This window comes from Phaethon aethereus, assembly GCF_964289735.1.
Source record: "Phaethon aethereus genome assembly, chromosome: 7".
In the NCBI taxonomy this organism is placed as follows: Eukaryota; Metazoa; Chordata; class Aves; order Phaethontiformes; family Phaethontidae; genus Phaethon; species Phaethon aethereus.
Genome location: NC_138583.1, coordinates 27,199,625 through 27,227,616, shown reverse-complemented (window position 1 = coordinate 27,227,616; position 27,992 = coordinate 27,199,625). Strand labels below are relative to the sequence as shown.

General features: G+C 38.9%; 1 protein-coding gene across 1 annotated transcript; it reads left to right on the top strand.

Moving 5' to 3' along the window:
* Positions 1–174: 174 nt before the first annotated feature.
* Positions 175–26,686, top strand: PCGF6 (polycomb group ring finger 6; the record flags this gene model as incomplete). The annotated part of the gene is made up of 10 exons (XM_082002471.1): positions 175–462; positions 1,776–1,875; positions 2,567–2,663; positions 3,248–3,303; positions 4,090–4,149; positions 4,774–4,882; positions 8,753–8,780; positions 11,995–12,093; positions 19,375–19,461; positions 26,630–26,686. The coding sequence occupies 10 exons, from the start codon at positions 175–177 to the stop codon at positions 26,684–26,686; spliced, it is 981 nt and encodes a 326-aa protein (XP_081858597.1).
* Positions 26,687–27,992: the final 1,306 nt, after the last annotated feature.

Below are 27,992 nucleotides of genomic sequence, written 5' to 3'. Positions count from 1 at the left end.
GCAGCGGCGTGGGGGTGCCGTCCGCTGAAACTACAATTCCCAACATGCCCCGCGCCGTTCTTGCGCATGTGCCCTGTGAGGGCCGCACTGGCGGACTACCGCTCCCGCCGTCCCCCGCGGACGGCCCGCAGACGGTCCCGCGTTTGCCCCGGTCCCCGCCCCCCACCCTAAGCCATGGATATGGAGGTGGACGTTGGCTCTGTGGTCTCGGGGCTGTCGGGCGGGGATGGAGCGGGCCTGGGCCCGGCTGATGAGGACCAGGAGATGGAGGGGACTCCCAGTTGTTCGGGGTCGCGTTCCCTCCCCTTCGAGTTCGAGCGGAGCCGCTCAGAGTCTAGTGGCGATGAGGACGACGATGAAGACGATGAGGAAGAAGAGATGGAGGAAGAGGAGCTCGAGGGGGACTCCGGGGCTCGGTTCGGGACGGACGACGGGGAGCTCGACTCGGACGACGATCGAGAGGTAAGGGCGGGGAGGGAGGGCAGCGGAGAGCGTCCTCTGAGGCGAGGGCACCCACCGGCCGCCACCAGCGCCACGGCTCCGTCGTGCGCCAGGCCCCACTCCCGGCGTGCCCCGCGCTGCCAGCGGGCGCGTGCGGCTCGAGGTGGGGGCGCGCGCTCCCTGCCGCTGCAATGGAAGGACGGCCGGGGCCTGTGGCGAGGCTGGGGCAGTCCCCACCAGCACGGCCCGCGGGCTCCGGCGCGGAGCAGGGCACCGCGGGGGCAGCTGTGAGGAGGGGGCGGCGGTGTGAGCGTGAGGAGGCCACGAGGTGGCTGTGGAGAGGCTGCCGGGTGTGAAACGCAGCGTCTGCAGGTGAGGCCTGGCGTGCTCTGAAACCCGCGGCTTTCAGGGAGGTCCTGTGAGCGGCGGACTTCAATTTACGTGCTTTTGGGGACTTCGGAAAACTTCCAGGTGCGAATCTGGACCCCTGCTTAGGCAGTGTAAGCCGTGTGGTAATAGGGTAATAGGCTTTTTATTATTACCCAAGTTCGTTTTATCTGTCTCACTTAAATGAAGCCCTTGCAAACTCTTGGCATAGCCGAGGAGGCGGTAAACGGTAGCATGTGGGTGAAATGAATGGTGTCATTGATGGAAAGAAAGCCCCTTAGTCTGGCTTTGAGAGTAGACGAAATGGAACGTAAAAATCTAATGTGTTACCTTTTTCAGGCAGATATCAGATCATTGCTGTAAAAGTAATCTGTTCATTTCTGAATTAGTAGATTTATGACATGAAGATTTTTGTGAAACTACTTGTATGCATTCTTGACAAATGTACTTCATAACCAGAATTCAGAACAGTGAAATTTCAGTCTTTGTTTCAATATATATTTGTATAATCCCTAAATGTGTGTAGAAACAAGAGACAGCACTGCTTACATATCTTGATTGTGGGCCCAACATGTTTACTGAGCATTTTCAAATAATATTGTTTTCTACTAGTATCCACGTCAAGCTTGCTGATTATTTGATATCCTGTTAAAGAGTTTATCCAAAAGAACTTTCCCCAAAAGGATTGTTTATAAATTGCTTTTCAGATATGAATAATGAAACGGATTGGATTACTATTCACAAAAAGGTCAATTCAGAAGACGAGATATAAGTCTTTAGAAAACAGTTGTATATGAGGAATGATTAACCTCTTAGGGAAGCCAGTTTCTGTAGCATGTTGATACAGATTTTTTTCATGGGTTAAGGCCGTTATATTTTGGAAGCTGCAATCAGGAAATTTCATGGCTTAGCCCGTATTTTCAAACTCTTATAATCTGTCTTTGTAGCGTATGATAAACCTCGCAGAGTTGACCCCTTACATCCTGTGTTCCATCTGCAAAGGTTACTTTATTGATGCTACAACTATTACAGAATGTCTGCACACCTGTAAGTATCAGTATTGTCATTCTAAGAGTCTAGTTGCAAATTCAAATAAGAATCAGCTGTTCATATGTTGTGGCTTCACAAAGATAATTCTGTTTGAAGTGAATGTGTGTTGTGTTTATTCTGTTCCTTAAGGAAAATATATTTGTGGATGTTTTAAGCATCAGAAAACAAAAATAGAGCTGCTACATACATTTTTTAAGTATTTTTTTTTAAGTAGGCTCTAGAAATTTGAGTGTGTAACTGAGAAAAGAAAGTTGAGTGGCTTTGCTCTTAAAGCAATAGAGTGTTTCCTAACCTGTTGCTGATAGGAGCTTGTAATTTCACAAAACTCAGTAAGTGGCTGTGTGGAAATACCAGTTCGGATATAGAAATGGTTATATGCACCCATGGAACAGTTAGTCTATAATTTGATGAATAGAAATAGATGATAGTTAAAAACTGATTTGAGTGGTTTAGTCCTCAATAATTAGCAATATTAATAGAATAATCCCAATTGAGTATTAGGGAATGTTGTATCCTGTACAGTCAGAAAGCTGCTGTTTACTTGAGTTTGAAAGTTGAAAGACTTGCTTCATTTTGTCTCTGACAAATTTTTGGGTGTAGGTCTGGGTGTAATTGTTCCTCTTGCTTGAACAGATGGTATTGTATAACAGACATGTGACTTCTATGTTTTGGGTTTTTTTCTTTACAGTTTGTAAAAGCTGCATAGTGAGACACTTCTACTATAGCAACAGATGTCCAAAATGCAATATTGTTGTACATCAGACACAGCCCCTTTATAATATCAGGTAATAAGTTCATGCCATTTTTATAGTTATAATTTTTTTCAAGTTTTGCTGCTTGCTTTTAAATGTTTTGTTTTACAGACTTGTAGTGCTTTCCTGTTTCAAATGAAGGAACAGGTACAAAAAATGTAGTGTCCTTTGTTTCTTTAAGCTTCATCTCAATAGTGAAGATAAAACAAGAAATTGAGTATTTTTATCTAGTTTGTATCCCTTTCTAGGGTTTGTTGTCCCCCACTTTGAGCTTTTTTTATGCATTTGCTCAGTGTTACAGGTGATATGAGATCTTTAACTATTTACTTAGATTTTCTTTTAGATAAAGCTATGTTGGCATGGTATACTTACTAACTATGACAATTGAGGTTTAGTTTCCTGAACTGTTCATGAATTCTTGAAGGGTAGTGCTTTTAACTTCACATGGCTTCTTCTGTTGAAGCTCTGCTGTCAGGATATGAATTTAGACAGATGGAGTTGCTGTTCTGTCATTCTTCTCTTTACATATTTCAACAGTGTCTTTGTCATCCGTTACAATTTAATGAAAACCATTCTGCGTTGCACCAAAGACACTCTCATTTTTTTCTCTTTAATAGACTGGACCGGCAACTGCAAGATATAGTCTACAAATTAGTTGTCAATTTGGAGGAAAGTAAGTCCCTTTATTACCATCTAGAGATTGAAAAGACTGAACAGAAAACAGTAATTCAAAGCCCTGTTTCTGCTCTGGGCTCTTTAAAATAGTTTTGTAATGTTTGGTTACATCTTAATGAATTAGCTGTGCTAACTGGCATCTTTCTGGCTGATAAATGCTATTATGGATAGCAGTATGTACCCTGTCTCATGAAACACAGGTGTTGCTATATCCAGATAAACATCCAGATAATATTTCATAGTCATGCCTCATATTTTTGTGTAAGTACAGAAAATACCACTCTGTCTAATAAGTTCACTTGCCTCCGTTGAAAAGAAGTTGCTAAGATGAATTCTCTCAAATGCTTTTATTTTTGTCCTGGCTGCCACATTTTTTTTTTTTTTTATTTAAGGTGTGTTGACTGTTACATGTCATTTACCTTGAACTGGGGGACCAAATTAATGCGCACAGCCCACCAGGGTGTACTAAATGTAATATACACATGTAGTGAATATATGTGGACTATAGATGGTATAAAAATAGTCATGACAGCCAGAAGGATACTACATTTTGCAGCTGTTTCAGCATGATTTATGGCCAGTTTCTCTGATTTCTTCCCAGTTTTTACTAACAAACTCTTAGTCTAGTTATCTTGAGTGTCCCAGCCTCATATGGAATACTAGTGATGGTGGTGGTCTGTAGGAACTTGGAAAGTTTTACTGCTCTGACCGTTGGAAATTATATGGATATTCTCAGCATCTGAAATAACATTCCAATATGTTCTGTATTGTGGCTTTTTTTCAGGAGAGAAAAAACAAATGCATGATTTCTATAAAGAAAGAGGATTAGAAGTGCCCAAACCAGGTGAGCTGTAATCACTTTAGAGGATACTGTTAAGGAAATATGTACTACACCATTTTTTCTTAAGGGCTTTCCTTGAAATACTACCTCACAACTGAAGAAGATCCGTAATATTGGAGATACAGGATTCTTGGTTGTCGGTTGTCTGATTACTGTAACTTGTCACAGTTTTCGGATTACAAAAGTAGATGAAACTGGCAGCACTTAAGCCCAGATTGCATTTGGATTCTTTTTAAACAGATCATGTTTTGCCTACAACCAGGAAATACATATAAATGTGTGTTAATTTTATTTTATGGCCCTTAATAAATACTAGATGTTACAAAGGAGTAAAAAATAAGAACTTCAAAGTCTGTTGACAGATGAGGGATTATTGTAATTATTTTTTTGTCTTACTATCAAATAAACAGCTCTCTGAGAAGTTCCATGCTGAAAGCTAATAAAATGCTTGTTCAGACACACAGCATGAAATGTATGAAGAGCTGATTTAGTAAAAAAAAAAAATAGGATGAATTGCATGGGCTCTTTTTCCTTATGAGCTCATCTTCTTTGCTTGGCCCATGTTAGCATCTTATGCTGCTTATTATTTCAAGTTGTGTTTGCATTTTGGCTATTTGAATATTTTAGCTGTCCCACAGCCAGTTCCAGTGAGCAGAGGAAGACCTCGAAAAGTTCTGGGCTCCGTGTTCCGGATCCCACCAGAACTTGACATCTCCATACTTCTGGAGTTCATTGGGTGAGTTGTGGTCAAACGTAAGAGCCAGTGGCTGAGAGTGCTGCTTGTGTGTGTTCGACCGCCAACTGGCTCTTAGTTTTCATTGAATGCACGTTTCCCCCATCTTGAATAGCAGTGGGGACCTGGTTTTAACTTACAGTGCAATAGTGACAGCCAACTATGTATAAGTAGATGATGCAGATAATTAAACGTGTAAATTGTTAAATTAAACTGCCCATGAAAAACTAGGGAGAATTCAATAGTTTTAAAACTTACACTTCCTTAGTCTCTGTAGCAGACAGATATTTCATCATTCAGTTAACTGAGACTACACTACTTTGTTAAAAATAAACACATGTAAGTGGCATTACCATTAATGCTGACAGTGCCAGGACCTGCTCATGTAACTTGGGGACTGTGACTACAAACTGGGCAGCAACGTTCTTGTAAATGTTATAGGTGGGGGTAATAATGTGGTCTACTGTTAAGTTTGCCTGACGGTTGCCCAGACTTTAATAAACTATGCTGAAGCTTTTGTATGGGGAGTCACCTTTAGCCATGGGTTGTGGGGGGGAAATCTAGCCCAAACATGAGTTGTTTTCAGGAACACAAGGAGGAGAAATTGTATTGCTTTGGCCGTATGCAGACTTATATGTTAGTGATTGAGAGAGGGTAACTGAGAAAGGATTGAAACCTATAACTACTCTGCTAGCACCACACAGTGCAGAACCTTAATTGTGGAGGGAAGTGGCTTGACTCTCGTGCAACTCTTATTCCTCTACGCACATTGTGCCTGCTTTTGGCCTGACTTTGTCCGAACAAAATGTTCAGAGAATTCCAATAAGTGATCATAGCAAACTATTACACAAATGATGTAAAATCAAAGCCTCAGAAATTGGGAAATTCTATCTGCAAAGCATACTATTCAACCTCACTCTTTTTAGACATCCTGTCCTGGTCTTTTTTATATGTTATGTCCAGTGTCTCCACTGTGTCTCACTTTATTCAGAGTACAGAACAAATTTCCTCCATGGGTAAATGTTGGTCAGGTGATGTGTGGTTCTTTGTTTTGTTGGCTTTATTTTTGTGTTGTCCATCATGTGGCTGCTTTATTTCTTTAAATGGATGAGGGGTGGGACTGCAGACAGAAAATAGATGGTCTTAGAGCTAAACCTCTAGGGAACAATGCCTGACTGCTATAGAATGTCCTTGTGAATCCACATACCTGACTTAACTTCAGTGTTTATTTCTTCATGCCTGACTTGCAGAAGTGCTGAATGCTCACAGGCACAGCTGAAAGCAGTGGCAGTCATGACTAAAACTATAGTATCAAGTGTTCCGCAGACAAATTCAATCTTGGATGTCCCAAATTAGGCACTTGCAATTCTTGGTTACCTTTCAACACAGTCAGTCTCAGGTTCTTCTTTTTAAACAAGGTATTATACTGCCATTCTGCTGAGTAGTATGGAACGGAAATACATTCATGTGTTGAGACTGAGGAAATTAACGGCTTTGCATTAAAAGCAGGTTTGTCGTAAGTAAAGCCAAGAGCCATGTGTTGAACAGGAGAGGAAAGGCTCTGTATAGCTGTTCAGCTGTGACCATTGTGTATTATATACTTGAAACTTAAGTGTAGTTTTTAATTGTACTTATAAAGGCTTTTTTCCCTTTAATGAATGTGGTATAAAACACATGATGTAATTAGTACAGGGTCCCAGTGACCTGGTGCTCAGGCATGCTTTTTACCCCACCGGGTAAAACATGATTAAATGGATAAATACAGACATAAGGTAAGATTCTTTGACTAAAATCTCAGTAGAAAAGAGTAAGTATAATGCTATTTACCCTACATTTATATTGGATTAGGAATGTTAGGAAAATATGGAGTTATTTTACTGCCTTGGCTGTGACTGTATGTCATTACATTACCATCTAGATATGAGTTTGAGGGATGCCCATTCTGGGACCCCTGATGGGTACCAGACACTGCTGTGCTGGCCCAGCAGGTGGCAGAGGGAGCATATGAAGTGAAGGGGTGTAGGAGCATGCTTTCATACCAACAGCTTCACATCTATCTCAGTCAAAAATTACTTAAAAAATGGGAATTAGATGTTTGTTCCTTTTCAGGTTAGAACACTTGGTGACTCTATAGGAAAGCTTCCTTAGATTGTCTTGACTGCAGGATTAGATACAGTTTGAACTCATTGTAGTTAAAGTACTTTGGTTTAGATCTTCACTGTGAAAGTCTCCTGGTTACTAGCCCCTACTCCCCTGTGATTCTCAGCAGGTACAATTTTCTTTTTTCAGAGCAAGAGAAGGATGTTGGGCAACTTAGACCTCAAAACTAGCAAACGTGTACCTGCCTGTCTGAAACAAAATGACTTTTGAATCTGTGTTGTTGTATTTGTTTTTCTGGTAGTTTTATTTCAAGCTTTCATTTTGGTGTTGGCAGCAAAGTAGGTAATATTATGCAAATACCATCTATACTATGTGAAACTATCCACTGTTTTTGTTACTTATATGAAGGGAAGTGCAGAATGTTTTTAAAAAAAAGATGATGGCCTAACAGCATCTACTTTGCAATTTATTTTAGTGACTTTTTTTAACCCTTGATCTTCTTTTATACTTAATATGTTTAAGGGTTAATATGTTTTCCCCTTCAAAGGTTAAAATCGAAGAGCTTTTCTTGGCAATGAGAGATTAAGACAGCTCTTTGGATAAAGAAAATGGAGTAGATTAGACCAGCCAACAGAAATTGTTACTTTGAAAGTCTGACTGTCTATATTGTGTCTTTAGAGTGTGTTATCTAGTCTCCTGTGGCTGTGGAATTGTATCAAAAAAAATGACAGCTGTAGTGGAAAAGCTTTTCTATGGTTTTTTTTTTTTAGTAACTTCAAATTGCATTTCAGTGGCAGAATTTGATGAGAGTTTTACTTAACTTTGATAGCTGGTACATATTTAGTGGTGGAGATACTCGGTTACAGTAATTTGAAGTGCCATGCTAATGTGTGATCTGCACAAGCATTACAAATACATTTGTTTACTATATCAAACGGTCAGCAGAAGTATAGTTGATTTAGGGATGTTTGATTTTTGCCCTCTCCAGTGCAATGAAATACTGCATTTTTTCGCTCTCTCATATGTAGATACTTGCTAATGCAATGAAAGAATACTGCAATGTCATGGATTGGGCTTGATTAATTGAGAAATTTATACATTGCACTAGAAGATGGAGGTGTGGATCAGTAATAGATCACATGCTCAGATTGTGCAAATCAATGAACCTCTGTTGAGGCCAGCTGGCAATGTGGTCATTTGCCACCTTTGTGTGTATTTCACCTTCCAAAGAAACACCTGCAGCTTTCCTGAGTTCCTAGATAGCATTAGCATTAATCCTGTGATATAAATAGTCTGGAAGGCCAACAACTGGCCCAGAGAGCCTCTTTGGTGGTTGGACATGTTCTGTCAGCAACTTCTTAGGTACTATCTGTTAAAGTTCCAAATGCCAAGGATGATGAAGTATGGATGTTTAAGCAGCGTTAATACTGCAACCTATTCCTACAAAAATGAATGTTATGTTGTGTTTAAAAATGGCTTTAGACTGTGTTGTTTTTTTCCATTTCATGTAGGCAAACCTTAAAGTCATAAATAGCTGAGTTTATAAGAAAAATGGAGTACGAAATAACGGGTAGGAGAAAAAGATATATAAATTCAGTCTAATATTATTTCATGTATTAGAGTTTAATGAAAGGAAGAGCCTGATTCAGGGAATAAGCTTGTTATGCCAAACTACTGAATCAATAAGTCACTATTATAATAAAGAGCTTGAGGGTATTAATAACTGTTAACCTTAGCAATATTGATTGTTTTTACTCTTCTCTTGTTTTTCAGAGCTAACGAAGGCACAGGGAATTTTAAGGTGCAGATGTGATTTGAATTTTTCTTTTATTATTTACTTCAGAAATATGTATAACCTGAATGTATTTAATTTAGCTTGTTTTTCTTACACTGAGTGCAGCCTGAACTTTCATCAGCATGGTAATAACCAACCTTGGATTACAGTGTACTTTCACACCTATTATTGTATAGCATCACAGAATAGGAAAAGAATGCTTCTGAGGCTACATAATTAAAGTTTTGGTGGGGGAATGTGAATGATACTGGTGAAACCTCACCTAGGTGATTCTAGCTTCTTATTCTTGCATCTCTTTCCAAAAAGTGCACTACTGTGGCTTTTATTGGCATCCTAAACAAAAATGTAGCCATTGTCTAAAACACTGTTTTTTGAAGAAGATTCTCAATTGTAGTGGAAAGCTTGCATAGGTTATTCCGAGGAAGTGTAGCCTGAAGTATAACAGTAATGTAGTAAATTGCTATGTGCTTAAATATATATTAAAAAAATCGTACAAATTGTCTAGACAGCACAATACACTTCCTTAGCCAGCAGAAAACTTTTCTCCATCCCTTCCCTAACAAAATTTGTTGTCTGAATGGTGGCTGCTCTGCTAAGCAAGAAATAGTGTTCCCAGTCCTGGCTAAAGAATACAGCTCTTCTTCCTATACAGATCTTACGGAGCTGCTTCATAGAGGAGCTGCACATTGTTTGCTGCCTTCATGATTCCATATGCTGTAGTTAGAGATGCTCAGAGTGTGTCATTCCACTATTTTGGCTAAACATTTAGAAAACAAGACTCTATTCAAGGCAAGAAAGAGATATAATTTAAAAATACACAGTATATGTTGCATTTAATCTTTCATTGTATTGGAATTGTAGGGCTAAAAGATGGAATGGCACAGAATAATAGAATGTAAGAGACACCTAAGTGGTACAGTTAGCAGCAAAATTTTACTGTTGAAGAATTTGAGAAAAAAGTGTGTTAGTAACTTAAATATGAATTGTCCTGATTGTACCATTTTACTAATTTCCTTCGTGTTTTCAGGTGAGTTGATTTCAAATCAATATATTGTCAGGTACAAATTTGACCTGTTGGATATGGTTGCAGTTATTCATGCTATTCTTAATAGTAATTACATCTACTATGGCAGAGCTTAGTAGGCAATTTCAAACTCTCAAATACAGAAATAAGACATAAATTTAACCATGAGTTGGAATGTGAATACAGTTTCATAAATCAAAATTGATGTGTAGAAGGGGAGCAATGTTCCTGAAAATGTCTGCAATTTTTTTCGTCTGTTACACCCCCTACTCACCTAGCATGTTTTCTTCTGTTACCCTTACATTTCACACTTTTTTTTTCATTGTCTTGCCCTTATATGACCTCCCATCCTTCCTGTCTCATATTTGCCCTTCTTTCTGCTTTGTTTTTTATTATGTTCATTTTGAGCCACAGAAGAATGACTGTAGGTCATTTTATTAACTTGTATGTTCTAATATTAAAATTTGTGTCAGACACTTACTTCCTCTGAAACAAGCTATTCCAATGTGAGTAGTTTTGCCTTTTAAAAAATACTTGTCTCGAACGTCATTAAGGAGTGTTTGACTCAGAAAAGGTATCTTGTGTGTGTGTGTGTGTTTTCCCCTGTTAAGCCATAAATATTCATGCTTACTGTAACTGTAGTGTTCTGAGGATGTTAAAGATGAAAGGCTGACCACCATTACTCACAGTGAATAGTTCTGTAGTGCAAATAACCCTACTATCCATAGACTAAAGTTTGTGTGCATATTTAGACTTAAGAGTTTTAAGAAATGCCACATCTTTTAGCTGGTATTTTTCTGCAGCATTTTCAAGCTCCTTGCTGTATATTAACTCTCTGCTTCATTCTATCTCTTCTTCCTTTCTACCGTTATTTTCTTTTTCACTACACTTTATATCTTCATGCTTTTTAAATTCTATTTCATGACCCAGAGGTTTACTCATCAACCTTCTAAATCCCTCTTTCATAGCCATTTCTCACAAAACATTCCTTGATCCATTTTTAGGATTGCTCTGTCCTCAATTACTTGTTTTTCAGTCTTACTTTTTTGAACTGGATGTTGAACTTCATATATAAAGGGGTTTCAACTTTTATTTAGTGGGGATGGGGGAAAGAACAGGTTACAAGGTCTGTGGCCATAAACTGTGATTTATACATGCAGCAAGCATAAATCCAGCGTCATGAAGCTTGCAGCAGCATGGTTCCCTAGTTCAGATCTGACTGGCATTTCTAGCTCTTATACGTGAATAAATCAAACTATTGTTCCAAAACCACAGTTATCATGGATACATATTTAAATTCATGATTGAATTCAAGGACAGTCCCTGACCCTCTCTGACCCTTCTTTCAAATGAAAAGAATGTGATGAACCTGGATAGTAAATCACAGCTGTTCTGAAGTCAATATAAAAATCCAATTAATTCACACAAAAGGTAATCCATTTATCAAGCTGAATGCAGTCATCTACTCTGCCTTTCTGCCTCTTTGCTTAGCCACCCGTATCACCAGTCAGCTGTTTAAAATTTTATCCATAGAAGAGAAACCTATTAAAATTTGAGACTGGCATAAAAATTGTCTTGTCATTGCAGTCCTTGCTATGAAAGTATTTAGAGGTGATGCACAAAGATTTCAAATCAGTCTTGCCTTTGTGTTCTGCACAGTAGTATATTTTAATTGATTATGGAATTTCATGGACTATTAAGTTGATTCCAGTCCAAGACATGGAATGCTAAAGGACTTAGGCTCCCTGTGTTATAAAATATCATGGTTTAATCAAGTGAAGCATGTTTGATATACAGGCCCGATTTGGGAGAAATAAGGAAACTCTAGGAAATAGTTGATGTGCTTCTGCTGAGTAAATGCTTGTGGGTGGAGAAGTTATTAAAATGCTGTGTAATGCTAATTTCTATGCGGAATTAATAGCAAATATCTTTCTCTGGTACTTCAATAGCAAAATAGGATTGAAGTCAGTAGTTGGTTATTTTTAAATGTTGTTTTAAATAGCAGGAAGTTTGAATCTGGAGTCTTAATACATATTTAGTCCTTTACCTATGAGGTAATCTGGAAGTAGATCAGAGAAGGGTCCAAAAATTTAAGCTGTCTCCCTCTGTTATTGGCCTTTCACTTGGATTTGGGGTTTATGAGGAATGATGGCTGAAAATGGAAGTTGTCTTAAATCTTGCATTTATTCTTTGCAGCCTTTGGAAAAGAAGTTTGTGCGTGTTTCAGGGGAAGCAACAATTGGACATGTGGAGAAATTCCTCAGAAGAAAAATGGATCTGGACCCTGCTTGTCAGGTATGCCACTTGCAGTGGCACTTAAGTTCACTGTGATCAACGTAACGCCTGCCTGCGCTTTAGACAGAACGTTTCCATTGTTCATTAGAGTCTGGAAGTAATATTAGTTTTTTTTAATGCAGTAAGGGTTAAAAAATTAAACCTTTTAAATTTTGTGGTCTGTAAGGAACAACTCTCCCAACTCATTTGCAAGATGCTTAAATTTTCATTAGAATACTTTATTATTTGTATAGAGTTTCTAAAGTGCCATGTAAGATTTCAGCAGATGAAATTCAAAACCAAAAGATACTGGTATTTGAAAGGTAAAACTGAGTATATAGACAGGAAAGTGTGTGAGTGTGGGAGGATATGAAGGCGGAGACAGGTAAGAGCTGAATAACAGTAAAATTTAACTGGATGTTGAAGAAGCAAACAAGGGCTAAGAAAGAATGATACTGTGGATGGATGTGTTGAAATGAAAGGTATGAATGCAAATGTAGGCACGTGCCTCCAAATAAGAATGCAGAGGAGCAGACTATGGTACGAAAGAATATAACTTCCTATTTCTCAACCTTTTTGGTAGGAACTGCATGTCAAAACCAGTTTTCAATTCTTCAATGTATTTCAGCAACCATTCAGTTGAGAAGGTACAGGAGTTTCGTAATACATGAATAATTCTTAAAGCTGTAAATTACTGATACTGATGTGAATAGGTAAATGGCGGAAGTGCTGACTTTGGAGTTAAGGCTGTGTTTTCATACAGCAGTAACCATCTGAGACAATACAGCATGACTGTGTACCTCATTACTGAATATTTATTCATGCCACTTAAGTTATCAGTAGTGACAAAGCAAATCAGATATAAATTATTCATCACTGAGGAAGTAATGTATTTTCATTTGCTGGTTTTCTCACAGCTTTTAGGTGGCGGTGACTTGGTATTCTGAAGAAATAAAAGTATCCTCAAAATGAGGCTAGAGAAACTTCTTGCATTAATTGAGTTGTTTATTTAAGGGAAAGGAATTGTTTGTTTGGGGTTTCTTTTTAGACAGGTTTACTCTTCGCTGGGTGAGGAACTGGCTGGATGGCCGAGCCCAGAGAGTTGTGGTGAATGGCGTTAAATCCGGCTGGCGGCCGGTCACAAGCGGTGTTCCCCAGGGCTCGGTTCTGGGGCCGGTCTTGTTCAATATCTTTATAGATGATCTGGATGAGGGGATCAAGTGCTTCCTCAGTAAGTTTGCAGATGACACCAAGTTGGGTGGGAGTGTTGATCTGCTGGAGGTTAGGAGGGCTCTGCAGAGAGATCTGGACAGGCTGGATTGATGGGCAGAGACCAACTGTATGAGGTTTAACAAGGCCAAGTGCTGGGTCCTGCACTTTGGCCACAACAACCCCATGCAACGCTACAGACTTGGGGAGTTGTGGCTGGAGAGCTGCCTGGCGGAAAGGGACCTGGGGGTGCTGGTTGACAGCCAGCTGAACATGAGCCGGCAGTGTGCCCAGGTGGCCAAGAAGGCCAACAGCGTCCTGGCCTGTATCAGAACTAGTGTGGCCAGCAGGAGTAGGGAAGTGATCGTGCCCCTGAACTCGGCACTGGTGAGGCCGCACCTTGAATCCTGTGTTCAGTGTTGGGCCCCTCACTACAAGAAGGATGTTGAGGTGCTGGAGTGTGTCCAGAGAAGGGTAACAAAGCTAGTGAGGGGTCTGGAGCACAAGTCTTATGAGGAGCGACTGAGGGAACTGAGGTTGTTTAGTCTGGAGAAGAGGAGGCTGAGGGGAGACCTTATCGCTCTCTACAGCTACCTGAAAGGGGGTTGTGGCGACGAGGGCGCTGGTCTCTTCTCCCAAGTAACCAGCAATAGGACGAGAGAAAATGGCCTCAAGTTGCACCAGGGGAGGTTTAGATTGGATATTAGGAAAAATTTCTTCACTGAGAGGGTGGTCAGGCATTGGAACAGGCTGCCCAGGGAGGTGGTGGAGTCGCCATCTCTGGAAGTGTTCAAAAAACATGTGGATGTGGCGCTTCAGGACATGGTTTAGGGAACATGGTGGTGCTGGATTAATGGTTGGACTTGATGATCTTGAAGGTCCTTTCCAACCTTAGTGATTCTGTGATTCTTAAGTAGTATGTCAGAATCTCAATTTTCAGGAATACTGAGCATCCGTAATGGAAACTGCAGTTACCTGTCTTTCAAAATCAAGCTAGGCCTGTGTGGTGGATGTCTTTCAGATTTTGCAATCTTGAGATCATCTAATAGAGATAACTTGAGAATTTTCACATTAGTTACTTTCTGCTCGGAGTTCACCAGGCAGGATACAATTCACTGCTGGCAGGTAAATATTACTGTGTCTAAAAAGCTGATGATTTCATAGACTTCCTTTCTCAAGATGTTGCTTCATGCTGACCCAGTCCCTTTTATCTCTGCTGGTATCCAGTTTGCCACTCTGGAGTAAGGCACAATCACTGACTACTTCTCATCTCTTGTCTCTTCTGTGCAAGCCCTGCCTGTCTGGAGGAAATTGGAAATCTGCTTTCTTCTACAGTCAGATCCTTTGGCTGTTTTTTTTCTGCTCATAGCTGATCTGTTCCTGCCCCGCCCTGCCCCGCGCCCCCCCCCCTTTTTTTTTTGGTAGCAAATATATTTGGTCACTGGAGACCTGTAGTTTTATTTTCATGCCACAAATCATGGCTGATTTCCTGAAGATATTCAGGCTTATTTTTAAAAGATTAGGGAATTAGGGAAATGAAGCAGGAAGTATTTTTCCTATCCTGATTGATCATTTCTTTGTCATATGGTGACTTAAGATTAAAGGAGTGTATGTACTGAGCTGTCACCTTCTCATTGTAGTATGCAGAACTGAAGCTGATGGTTTGCTGGTAAACATGCAGAAAGTGAAAGAGATGTCATATATGTCATTGAAGATTAATAAGCCTAATGAATCATGTCTTCCTGCAACTTCCCAGGATGACTAATAAAATAGAAACTGTAAAACAAAATTAGGGAGAATCTGAATATGAATTGTCACAGGCAGAAGAATTTAGGGAAATGGATTGTAAACTGTATGTGCAAAGAATATAAATGTAGAGGGTGCTTAGCTGCTTTTTCAGTTTTCTTTAGAAATTTGGAAGAGAGTTGAAGACTGCAGTCATTCATTTCCTGTAGGCTTCCCCAAAGTATGTTAAGGAAGAAGCAGATACTAACTTAGGACAACAAGCTTTTCTTTTTAATATTACTACTTTAGTCTTGATTTCTAATTCCCTCCAGTTCTTCATTACCTAAAATAATCAACTTTTGTATAAAATGTTATGAGTTTGGTGTGCTCAGCTTGGGACTAGAGTCAAAGAACTAGATTCCCTGTGGAAGATGGGAAGTTTTTTTCAGAAACTCATGTTTTGGGCACTGTTGAGCTAAAATACATTGAATTTGCCTTCCCCCCCTTCCCCCCCCCACATTTATCTACAGAAAACTTAACTGCCACAGTGTTTAGTTGTGTCTTACCTGGGACTTTAAAAGGTTTGACTGTAAGGAAGGCACAGAGTATTTCCTCCTTTCTCTCCTCAGTATATCAGTTGCATTCTTGGTTTCATTGTTGAAACTTCTAGTAAGGACACTAGGTGTGGTTATTTTGTGAGTGAAATCAGTTCCTACTGAGTATCAGCCTAGTTTGACAGTCTGCAAAAGTATTATTTGAGAATGTTTTACTTGTTCCCTATTACAGCTGATTCAGTGACCAAGTGATAGAAAGTATGTTACCTACTGTACTTGGACCTCTTTGGCGTAGCTAATACTCCACACGAACAAATTAATATTTGCCCTTCTTCACTGACCTGCACAAGTGCGTCGGATTGAGGTTAATGAAAATGTGAAATAAGCCATCTGACTCGTGTGTGACAGTATATATAAAAGTCTAAAAAGCAATTTTGAAGCCACTGCCTTTTTTCTTTTTTCTTAGTCTGAGGCCTCAAATTATTTTCAGACTTCTGTATTTGAGTTTGCAAATGGATTATGATTCAAATTTTCTAGTTTATGTGGAAGGTTAAGGCTACCACTTGAGACTGTAGTTTACTCTTTCTGGTGCTTTGTTTTATCTCTATACTTTAGGCAAAGATTAATTTTCTGTATGTGCTTATATATATAATATATATATAAGCACATATATATATTTCTAATTACAGGGTCTCTTGAATATTCTTGCTGGAATTTGCTGCAGGGGTTGAAAATAATTTTTGAGCAATGAGAATTGCTGGTAGCAGCTAAGTAGGTATCATTTAATTTCAACTAAATACAGACTATGGTGTTTGGAGACTGTGAGGTACTTGGCTTCAACATCTGAGGCACATCTGCATTCTGCTGAAGAGTGGGGAGAAAATGAGAAGTTTTCTTTAAAGTGTTATTTCCTTTGAGGTCATCCTGCAGCAACATTATCCCTCCTTGCCATTCTTTCAGTAAGGACAAGAGAGAGACTGCTGAAAGACTTGTGGCTGAGCTGGTCTGAAGGCACTAATGTAGCTTATGGAATAGAAATGTTCCATAATCAGATGTGTGTTCCTGAAAGTGTGTATAAACTGCAGCCTGGGGAAAGGTTGGAAGAAAGTCTATGCTCACACGGTGTAGTTGTTGACGCCGTTTCTTTATGCCAGTCTTAAACCCTGGAATAGAAGTATCTGGTACCTTTTGAAAAGTAAATAGCAGCTAGAAGAAATTGAAAGTTTTCCAGTTTGTTTAATAATTAGGCCAAATACTCATGTCTATGTCTAAAACTTTGTGTTTTCCTTGTCCTTCCCCGGATAGTACGGGTTGGCATAGAAACTATTGATTAAGGCGTACTGCTTTCTGGGACAAATTCCTCCTTGGGATGAGTCTTATGTGGGATGTCCCTTACATGAAAGCTTTCTATTTTTATCTCTGTCTTACTTGGTGAGTATTGATTTATGATTGTTATCATGGCTTTTAGAGAAATATCTCTAATAGCAAACATGCCAATGAAAATAAATGGCGTAATGAAAGGGCTGCTTTATTTTAATAAGAGTTTTAAGAGAAGTGACTGAGTATTCAGCAGCTACGCCTTCATGTTTCCTTTCAGCAAAAAGCCAAACTATAATTACTGCTGTCTCACTAGCTGTCAGTACTAGCGGGCTTCAATTTTACCAGTCAGTTGACACTAGTAAATTCATAGCACTTGTGTTGCTGGTGCCTCTTTTGTGATGGAATATATTCATTCCTGTATGGCACAAGGATTCCTCCGAGACACACTTTGCAACGGATTTTCACAGTGAACTGGGATTTTTTTTTCCATTGTATGCTTTATTCTCTTGTCCTTGTAGAATGAACCCTAGCATAACAACTAGCAGGCAGAAATTCAGGCTTTGGTGCTGGAATGAGGAGATTAGGCATTTGGTATTCAGAGCACTGTAACACAGGGAATGTGAAAAACTCTTCTCAGTTTATTAGAAGATACTGGATCTTTAATGACTACCATTTGAAACTGGAGCAGGAGGATTGACAGTGGGATGTTTTCAAACAAGCATTCTAATTTGATGTTGAAAGGTGGTGAGCAGTTGTCACTATGTCTGTTTGCATCCTATATTGGGCAAATAGATTTTTCTATTTCTGTAGAATATATAAAATATGTATGTATATACGTTTCAGTAGGAGGACTGAGTTGTCAGTGCCTCATGATATGAAAATTACAAAAGTAAGCTTATAAAGCAAAAGTAAACTCATATATCACTGGAAAGCAAAGCAAATATGTCTGTCTTCCTACAGTAATAACTGTAGAAGCTAGAATGCATGCGAAATGGCAGAAATAACTGTAACTAGCTTTCAAAAAGGAGGAGGAATATATTTCTTTCAGGTTCTGTGTTAAATACATCAAATGTTGGTGTTAAATATATACGGGGGTGTGTGTGTATATATATCAGTATCTAATCAACATTTAATGTTGTATCCAGATTAGTTTTCACTTGCTGGTTTCCTCCTAGAAGCTAAAAGCAGAAGTAACACCAGGCAGTTTACATGTTCTGCACATTAAGATTCAACCTAATGTGAATGGAATATTCTACATCATTTTCATACTATACAGATGGTGAAGTAAATTAGCCCTTTTTGAGCCTCTAAGGAGTAGAATTCCTGTGTTCCTGATTCTCAGACCAACACTATCTGCCAGCATGAGGCATAAATCTTCCTCAATCTTTTCATGAAGAAAAAGAGAGAGATAGTGGGTCAGCATGCGGAAGAGCATAAATTCAGGGGAATTGAACATCTGAAGTACAGCGTGCATCCCATAGTGGAAAGTGGCCATATGAGAGAATACGTAATGATACTGCAGTGTGCTCACTGACTACTGCAGTGGCAAAGCTTAGATGTTTTCCTTGCAGAAAGCTGTGGGACAGCTTATTGTCAGTGCTCTAAACTTTGAGGTTTCGTCCTTGTAATTCACAGATGAGAGCCCTCTCATTTCCCTATCTAGAAATTACTCATAAGGAAAATTTAATCAGGCAGCAGTTGAGAGAGAAACAGAGATTGGATTTACATTATGCACAGTAAATTCCTAGTAACTTTATAGAGAACCTTATTTTTCACAATAGTCAAGGCAAGGATTCAGAATACCTCCAAAAAAAATTACTGTTTTTGTGGGCAGTTTCCTAACAAAAGTGCTTGCTCTGGAATTGCAGACATCGTTGACATAGTTTAGCTGCAGTATAGGACATTGCTTAAAATTGCTAGGTATGCCTTTCACTTGCATCACAGAAGTATTGATTGCATTTTGAAGGACTGTGTGAAGTTAATTGCTGACAATGGCATACAGTGAGCTGTTCTTTCCTATTAAAACACTTCTTCCAAACAGTCATATTAAGCAGACTTCTTTACATGTTTTCTCACTCAAGATAAGACTAAGGGTCGCAACGGCTCATATTCAAAAAACAGCTTTCCCTCTTTTGCAGCTGATGAATGACTGTAGTTGTTTGTGGGATCATTTTCATATATGATCTAAATTCCCATTAAATTCATCACTGCTGTTACTAAACAGCTTTTTCAGCAGATGCACCTAACTGGGAGTGAAACAATAAACAGTCCTGTGTTCCAGAAGTGAGCCCTGGGTCAGGGGCTTGGAATGGGAGACACTAGGGTAGTGCAGTAGTGCTGTGTGTGCTAAATGCATTTGGACAATAAAGGTAAAGATGACTTTAGTGTCCAACATGCTAGAATTGAACTCTTCTAATCAAATTTAAAGGGCTTAGATGCTGTTTTGCTAGTCCAAAGGTAGATTGAACTTGACCATGCTTGTGTTCTTTCACAGGTAGACATAATATGTGGTGACCACCTGCTAGAACACTACCAGACACTGAGGGAAATTCGTCAAGCCATAGGAGAGAATGCAGTACAGGTACGTGTGGCAGCTGGGGTTTTGTTTCAGGTTTTCTATTTTAAAATAGAAGACTTCTTTCTTAAGCTATCGGGTAACACCAACTTGTCTGAAGAAGTCACTTAGAAAATCTCTTCAGCTTAGGCAAAATGTTTTTTGTATTGTAAATAGAGTAGCACCATGTGCTAAGGGTGTTCTTGATGATTTGATGATGTTCTAGATATGAGGTTTTGGGGGGGCGGTGGGGGTTCTATTCTGAAACAAGTTGCTAATTTATAAATGATAAATTATACCAGCCTTTCTTTCAATTAGTGTTCCTTGTTTTCCTCCCTGGTAATTGTATCTCTGCAAGAAGTCAAAGGACTGAAGCATCCCAAATTAGGCTTAGCCTTGTGACTGGGTCAGGGGAATAAACTTGCTCATAAAAGCCCAAACCAAAGGTACAAAGTAATGAATGCAATTAATATGCTTGATGCATGTTATACTGGTCCTGGTCACAGCCTGAGTGTATAGCCAGCTATTTCTTACTGGTAACTTACTGTCTTAAGTGCTGCTGGCTCTGCAAATAAGAAAGCATTTTTTTATTTCCTTGGAAATCTTTTCAAGCATCTTTATAACGAGAAGCGTCACACCATTTTAGAAGTGCAGTAAAAACAATGGAGTAGTGTGCCCAGTGCATAGTAAGATATAAATGTAAAATTGTGATATATGGTAAACTGTATATTAATCTAAACTTGAAGTCTGAAAAGTTAACGTTTAATCTAAGACAGTGGGAAGAAATAGGATTTAGATGATTATTTTATTTGGAAAGCAATCTAAGGAGGTGGAAGAAAGGCTAAAATAGTACCAAATTCAGTTCCCTCTACTTGTTTGTGCACACAAGTGCACAATCGTTTACATTTAAATTTCCTGCTGAGCCCTTTCATGCTACAAGAGAGCTTCTGTGTCAGGGGCAAGAAGTGGAAAGCTGATTTCGAGGTATCTTGGTCATTGCATCACCTGTACCCAATTTAAGTAACTAGGAGGGATCCCACTGTCAGGGCAGACATATGTGGCTCATGCTACAGTGTTGGCAGACAGTAAAAATCTTTGAGGTTTGTAGTGTGTACCTCAGTTTCTGCTGTCAAAGGGGATAAATGCTATACCTGATGTCTTAGCTGTTTATATAATAATATGAAGAAAAAATGCTGGTGGAGAGCATAATATTTTCTCCATAATATGGAGAAAAAATGCTCTTGCTTGTGGAGAGCAAGAGATAGAAACTGGCAGGAAACCAGCACTGGTAACAAACTTGCTTCTAACCTAATGAGTTCATTATAAGTAAATACAGCAATCAACACTTAGTGATGGAAGTGCCCTCTACTAAAAGCTTCAGCAAATAGCAGGGGATGATTTATTTCTCAGTCCAGGGGTATAGTCAAACGTACATGCTTTTAGACTTTATTTTAGGACAAAAGCTTTTCATTTTAAGAAAAAAGTGCTCTTGGGGAAGCACTTTAATGAAAACTGCATCAGTTTCATTTCTAGTCAGAATTGGGTCTGCCTGATTGATGTTTAGTGGTTAAGTACCAGTCAACAGCTCCACAAAGAGAACGGTTGTCTTGGATATGTTCTCCAGTGATGTATCAGGTCTCATTATTTCAAAATCAGTATGCTAGTGATGCATTCTAGCAAGCCTGCTCCCTTGGGCAAATAGGAAAAGATCTTTGCTTTTTGTGAAGTCTTTGCTTTCATAGTCGCTTTTGCCAGGAAATTTGAAAAATCGTGTTCATCCTTAATTTCATTATGAAACCTCTTAAGATGTCAAATAGGAATGTTGTAGGACAGTAGGAATGTTGCAAATAAACCACAGTTGCTTCTTTTTTGATATTGAAATAATTGTGACATATTTTCATGTTTTATAGTCTTATGTCATCTTGCAGAAATCAAGAGGAAGCATTTCTATGATTAAAATACCTTGAAAAATGTTTTTAGGTAATTATCCAGGAAAAAAAATAATAATTGATAGATCAAGTCTAAAAGGTAGACTGAACAACCCTGGTAAGGGTTGTTTCTGTTTCACTAAGACCTGAAATACAGTGAGGGGCATGATTGTCCTGGCCCAGTGAGACTATGACTGCGCAGGAACATTTGATGGATTTACATGAAGCTCCAAGGGCAACTTGTGCCATCATAACCTTCCAGCTGTTCCAAACCAGTGCTGAAGTTTGGAATGCCACAAACAGGTCTCACTAGGATGCTGAAACAGTCTTCAAAACTTCCATTGTCATTTTCCAGTTTCTGAGGAATTGTACTTGCTTCATGTTAAGAAAACAGCTTCAGTAGGTACTTAAGCAATACAAAGTCATTTAAAGGAATAAACATTGGGTTGTGGGCCGTTTTTTATTTGGATGAGTACGGTCACTGTTAGAGGAGGAAAAATAACTGCTCTTGTGAATCGCATTTTTCACTTGCAAGTTCATTCATGTCAGCAGTTACTCTTTTTGCTGAGAAAAGTGATTTAAAAATGCAGATAAGTTTCTCTTTGCCAAAGGAGATTTTAACATGCATTCTTTGGCAGCATTTACATTGGAAGAGTTTCTTCCAATGCAATGCAGCATATGTTGTGTGAGACTTATTTTTCTGGGCCATAATCACTGTAAAATTTTTAGGAGCTTTTACTCCTGAATGTTTCTTAAACGCTCACGGTTGCTTTGTGAAGACTTTGGTTGTTGGAGGTTTTTTTCCCTACTGAGTAACAATGTGTAGTGATGCATTAGAGCCTCGGTAAGCTAGTCTCCTATAGGTGCAAGCTGGCAGGGTTTTAGCTGTTCTGAATAACTGTGAGCCTTTCCAGCAAGTGTGGGAAGACCAACAGATCACACTTGATAAAACAAATATTTCTGATGCTGGCCTCATAGTAACGTTTGGGTTGTTTTAATTGGAGTAAACGGACAACTAATTTTAGCGGTTGAATGTAAACAATTAACAAGTTGGTTTCTGAGTAGTTGATAGAAGGCTAAAAAAAAAATCAGGAATAAATCTTGTTTAATCTCGTAGATCTCAAGATATTTTAACACTTCTGAAACTGGGTGGTTGGTTGAATCTTTCTAATTAACTGGAATTAGGGTTTCTAGCTCTGTTTAGGGCAAAAACATTAGAAACTTGCTGCACAGAATTTATATAAAAAGAAGCAACTTGGCTTAGTTTTTAAAACAGTGTAGAACTGGTGGAATTTACTGCAAGGAGAGATCAAAGACGCTGATAAAAATTTTTAAAAGCATAGAGATTGCCTGTACTTAAGAGTTTAACAAGCTTCCTTCCTCAGCTACTTGATCATTAACTATATGGGAATATAATTTCTTCCCTGTATTACCTTCCTCCCCTCTGCCGCACAAATGCAAACATGATCCAAGCGCTAGTTATTTTCACTTGTCTGAAACTGGCCTTCTAAGAGTTCTGCATCATTGATGGGTATAATGAGGTCACACATGGGAAAAGCTAAAGAGAGTAGCTTGCTTTTTATGTCCCTGGCCCTTGGCACAGGGGTCTGGCAGGTTATAATGCTCTCTTTCTAACTCTCACCTTCTCGTAACCCAATGCCATTGCATTTTTTTGGTCTCTCCTGGACTAGGCAGTAAGAGCTGTGATCTAATTTAATTGCTGTGACCTTCTAGCACACATTGTTATGGAAGTGTTTTACTCTTTGCTGTGGGGATATTGAATTTGGAAAGTGGGGCGCTTTTTGTTGCTGCTGCTCTTATAATGTCAAAAAGTGTATATACTATGATGTTTCTGTCTGTCAGTTCCACTTGAAAGTTTGTAGTTAGGTTTAACAGGTAGGATCCTTTCGATTTTTTTAGGTCTGGTCCACAAATGTGTGGCAAAGAACACTAGAGAGTTTTGCTGTAAGAAGGGATCGTATTTCGTTTTGCTTTTCTTTTGGGTATGTCTGAGTTAGTGTGATTTAAGACTTGTAATAAGCAGTGAGAGTTCATTCTCTGTTTGGATTTCCTTTTAAGAACAGTATCTAGACAAAGCAGCTGAACACACTGGCACAGGTTGCCCGGAGAGGTGGTAGATGCCCCACCCCTGGAAACATTCAAGGTCAGGTTGGACGGGTCACTGAGCAACCTAATCTCGTTGAGGATGTCCCTGCTTATTGCAGGGGGGTTGGACTACATGACTTCTAAAGGTCCCTTCCAACCCAAACCATTCTATGAACTGTTCCTATATATACAAATGTATAATAATTAAAAAGTGAATAATTACAGAGTAAGCAGTGCCAGCACTGGGTTAACTCTCAGTTTCTCTTTGTACAGAAGGAATTGCAGTGGGTTTGGCCTTTGGTTTAACTGGGATATTTCCGGTGTAGATAGATAGTTTTTTTTCAATGTCCTACTGCCAAATGTACCATTTGAAAACTCATTCATCAAAGAATACATTGTAGCATTTTCTTCTTGTATAAATATTTCTTGCCTTTAAGAAACTCTGCTGTTTTGGTCAAAACCAGTTTTTCCTCTGTTCTCCGAAAGAGGAAGCTTGAATGTGTCATCTTTTCTCTATTGAAGTAGCTAACAGGCACAAGCAGTATACCTTTGTGAAGATGTAACAACATACTATGTGCCAAGAGGTTCATAAGTAACTTCAAACTACCTACTCTACCTAACAGGAAGTGAGGACAATCAGGATACTATCTTCATATTGCAAGGCAGTCATCCCACTTCATGCTAGGCACTGAGTAAATGAGGTAAAGCTCCTGCCTCCTCCTGTATCATTTTAAGAGTTAGCAGTGGATTTCTGGTTATTGACAGAATGAGAAGATTGGTGAGCGAAAGTTGGTGAGCTGGCACTAACACAGGAATAAAATAGGGGTGGGGTTTTTTCATTCCTGTCCATTGAAGTTAAGGTTGATTGGCATCTACTCTGCAGTAGGCCCTCATTTCTCATCATAAGCATCCTTTAAACGGAAGTGAACCTGCATGAGACTCACAGAGCACATTTGCTGTTGCTCTGGAGCTGTAGAGTTAGGGAATTGGTATTTGCTGTAGCCTGAACTTCTTCTATACGTGTTGTAATGTGCTGTCCTTTTCCAACATGACCCTTCTGGTTGGTTTTGACGGTTCTTATAAAAGAATACTTTGATCCACTTTTCTCAGTACCTGTATTTTAATCCCTTTGTTCAGATCTTCAGTCTTGATCTTATGACTGACACCACCATGTCCAGTGATGCAAAGCATTTGAATTTGATTTCTCTGAAATTTGACTTGTGGATGCTAGAAGCTTGTAGATTCAAAAGTGACAGACCAAGTTCATAGAATAAAAGTCATCTGAAGACACTTGATACAAAGCTGCTTTGACTTAGGGCTCAGGAACTTCAGGAGAAAGGCTTTTGAAATTGGAAACATACAGGGAGGTAGCATACTTGCCCTTTTTTTTGTTTGTTTGTTGTTTTGGTTTGGTTGTGTTGGTTTTTTTTTTTTACCTAGGCTTGCACCATGAGGCTAGATAGCCTTTTGGTTGGCCCTGGCATGACCATTCTTAGGACCTTACTCTTTTTTTTTTTTTCCCCAATTGGCTCCTTTTGTGGTGCCCTCTTTTCCTGACTTAGAATGTATTTCCTCTTTAAGTAAATGACAAAATCTGTAGCTAGAAGCAGAGTTTCAGGTCTTACTAAACAAGCAAGTTGGCTAAACTGATCAAAGTATTGCTGTTGTGGATCTGTTCTCCTTTGTCATGAATCTGTGTTCTTTCACCATCACATTTGAAAACTCCAATAGCTCTTCCACTTTCTTTTTCCCTTGAAAATAACATACTATACTTTCTTTTTTCCCAGAACAGTGGCTTTGTTTCCATTTAGCTGACAGACAAAGTTAAAGAAACTAATGGTAGAAAAGAGAGTAAAATAATTATACACAGCAGCAATTAGGGTGGTTTTCTGCTGAAAGAGCTTTGTGGCACTGGAGGCAAAACAAGGCTGTTTTTCTAATAAGAGGTCATCTTCCAGACAGAACACAAAGGTGTTGATAGGCACTGTCTGAAAAGAATTCCCAAGAGAAGAAAAAGAGATGTCATGGAGGCGTGGAAAAGCACAGTCTGTTCTCTTGAGTATTTTTGAGATTGATTTCTTAAGGAAATTGAGGAAATTTAAGATTAAATTTTAAATGGCTTAGAGATTTTTTTTTGTGAGTAGTTGAAGCTACATCAACCAGTCAAAAGCATTTTTACATAGATAACAAATTATTGTTTAAAAATATGTCTATATTCTTCCAAAACACTGTGATTAGACTGATATAGTACTTTCTACTGTTATTGTATCATAATACAGAACCTCTAAAGTAGCAACAGTCTTGTTACTTTAATTAACTTTTTTAATTAAAAAAAAAAAATCTTTAATGTGCTGGTATACCCCCTCACACAGAACTCTGTAACTTCTCTGGAACATACATTATCTTAGATCCTGTATATTAACAGACAAAAGCATCAGAACCAAAACATGGTGCAAGTTCTAACATGTCAGTTGTGATTAATGCAGTTCTCTCTTCAAAAGAAAACTTTTATTAAAGCCTATCCATATAAATAGGTCTAATGGAACAAGTCAGATTCCCAGTGGATCAGTGGTGGAAGCAGACTAAGTGCTAGACCTTTTACCAGCTGTGTGTGAATTAAGTGACATAAGTAAGACTAATGAGTCAGGAAATGTCCTGTTTCACAGGTGAAAAGTTGTCTGTGGTTTTTTTTTATGTGGAGCAGTCTCAGAAGAAGAGAAACATGACTTAATAACTAATAATGTGTAGTAGTAGTCTGGGCTCTTCCAGTACAGCTTTTGGCCACACCTTTTAGAACTTTCTTTTTTTTTTTCCTCTTCTTTCTGCCTCACAGTGTCATGTGGAAAGCAGAATGAGTTGTAAATAAGAGCCTGTTGTATAAAGATGAGATAATTCCATTATAATGTAAAATAAAAGCAAGTACCAGATTTTGCTATTTTTAAACACATTTCACCCTCTCCAATAGGAGAGGGGAATATAATTCTTTGCCTTGATATTTCAAAACTTGTATTTGCCATATAGAAGGAACATGGTATAAAATGGTGAGTGAGATTGAAGCTGAGGTTCTGCCACGCAGTGACTGTCATACCAGGTGGTGATGGAAATTCCTCAGGGAGCAGGTGAAGTGGTATGATGATACAGTTTCTTTCTCTTCTCTCTAGGATGGTTTACTCGTGCTGCACTATGGCCTGGTAGTATCTCCACTAGCTGTAACTTAAAGATTGCTAGAATATCAGAATGCAAAAGAATCAGAAGTCATCAAGCTTCTTCACTGCTGTTTTTCACCAAAGAAGGCCGTCGTATTTCCTGTGACAAGAAGCAAGTAAAAGGAACCACCACTAACTGCTGTATGCTTGTAATTTAACATCTAACTTTACCACTGTAAAAAAAAAATTACAGCTTCTGTAAGTACAGCTATAGATGTTGCTATGCTTTGTGTTACAAATTACTGTCTTCAAATTCCACTCAGCTCAGGGAATTTAGATGCTCAGAGTAGCTGCATTTTTTTTTTTACTTTCTAAAACCACAAGATCTCACAGGGTGAACAGCCTTTTTTTCCTCTAAGCTATGAGATGTTGCATTCTAAATGTCTAGTTAGAAGAGTGCTCTCAGGGATGATCTTCAGTGGGCAGTATACTTTATTCTGGGGAGGAGACACTCATTTGCCTAAAACAAAGTGTACTGTGATCATGTGTCTTCAGATGTGATTTGGGGAGAGGAAAGGAACTTTAGAAATGCAGACCAAAATAGATAGGAAATGACGCGTCGCTAGCATTGTTTTTTGAGAAGTAGCATTAAATTTAGTTGTCTTTCTTGAAGAAAGACAATTTTGTTTGCACTGGAAATATACTTGTTGGTAGTTTGGCTTATACCAAATGGTGAATCATGCATCTCTAGTCTTAATGGAGATGAGCTGGCTGTAAGCTGGTTAAACTATGCATGAAAAAAAAGTAGCACCTCTTTCTACCTGCTTGCTGTATGTAAAATAATCACTGTCAGCCTGATTCTGCTGTCTTGTAAAATCTGTCAACTAACTTGACTGGCAGGAGCCTAAATCCTTTCACTTTAGCACATACCTTTCTAGCAGCAGTGAAAATGGTAGCTTTTTCCACTCTTTCTAATGTGTATTAGTGCATTATAGTGGAGACCAGGGTTAAGTAATGTAATACTTGCCTGTTACTACCAGATTCACAGAGGACATTAGGTAACTTTAACATCTTAAAATGCTAGGTTTTGTGACAACTGTAATACTTCAAATTCTGTTCTGTTTAAGAATTCTGTGGTTTCTTGTGCAGCATTAAGGACCAGAGCTTTGTGTGTTACGGTCTTGCTGCATACTAGGTCATCAGTGTGGGGATTCATGAAAGCTATCGCTATACACCAGGGTCCCTCCCTTCCCTGTAGGCGGTGTAGGGAAAGGGAGGAGATTCCTTTGTAAGGCGTTTCAGAGCACCAAAGTTAGCTCAAATGCACTTGATCGCTGTCAACCTAAGGACTGGCATGCTTTGTCTAAAGAAAGCTTTC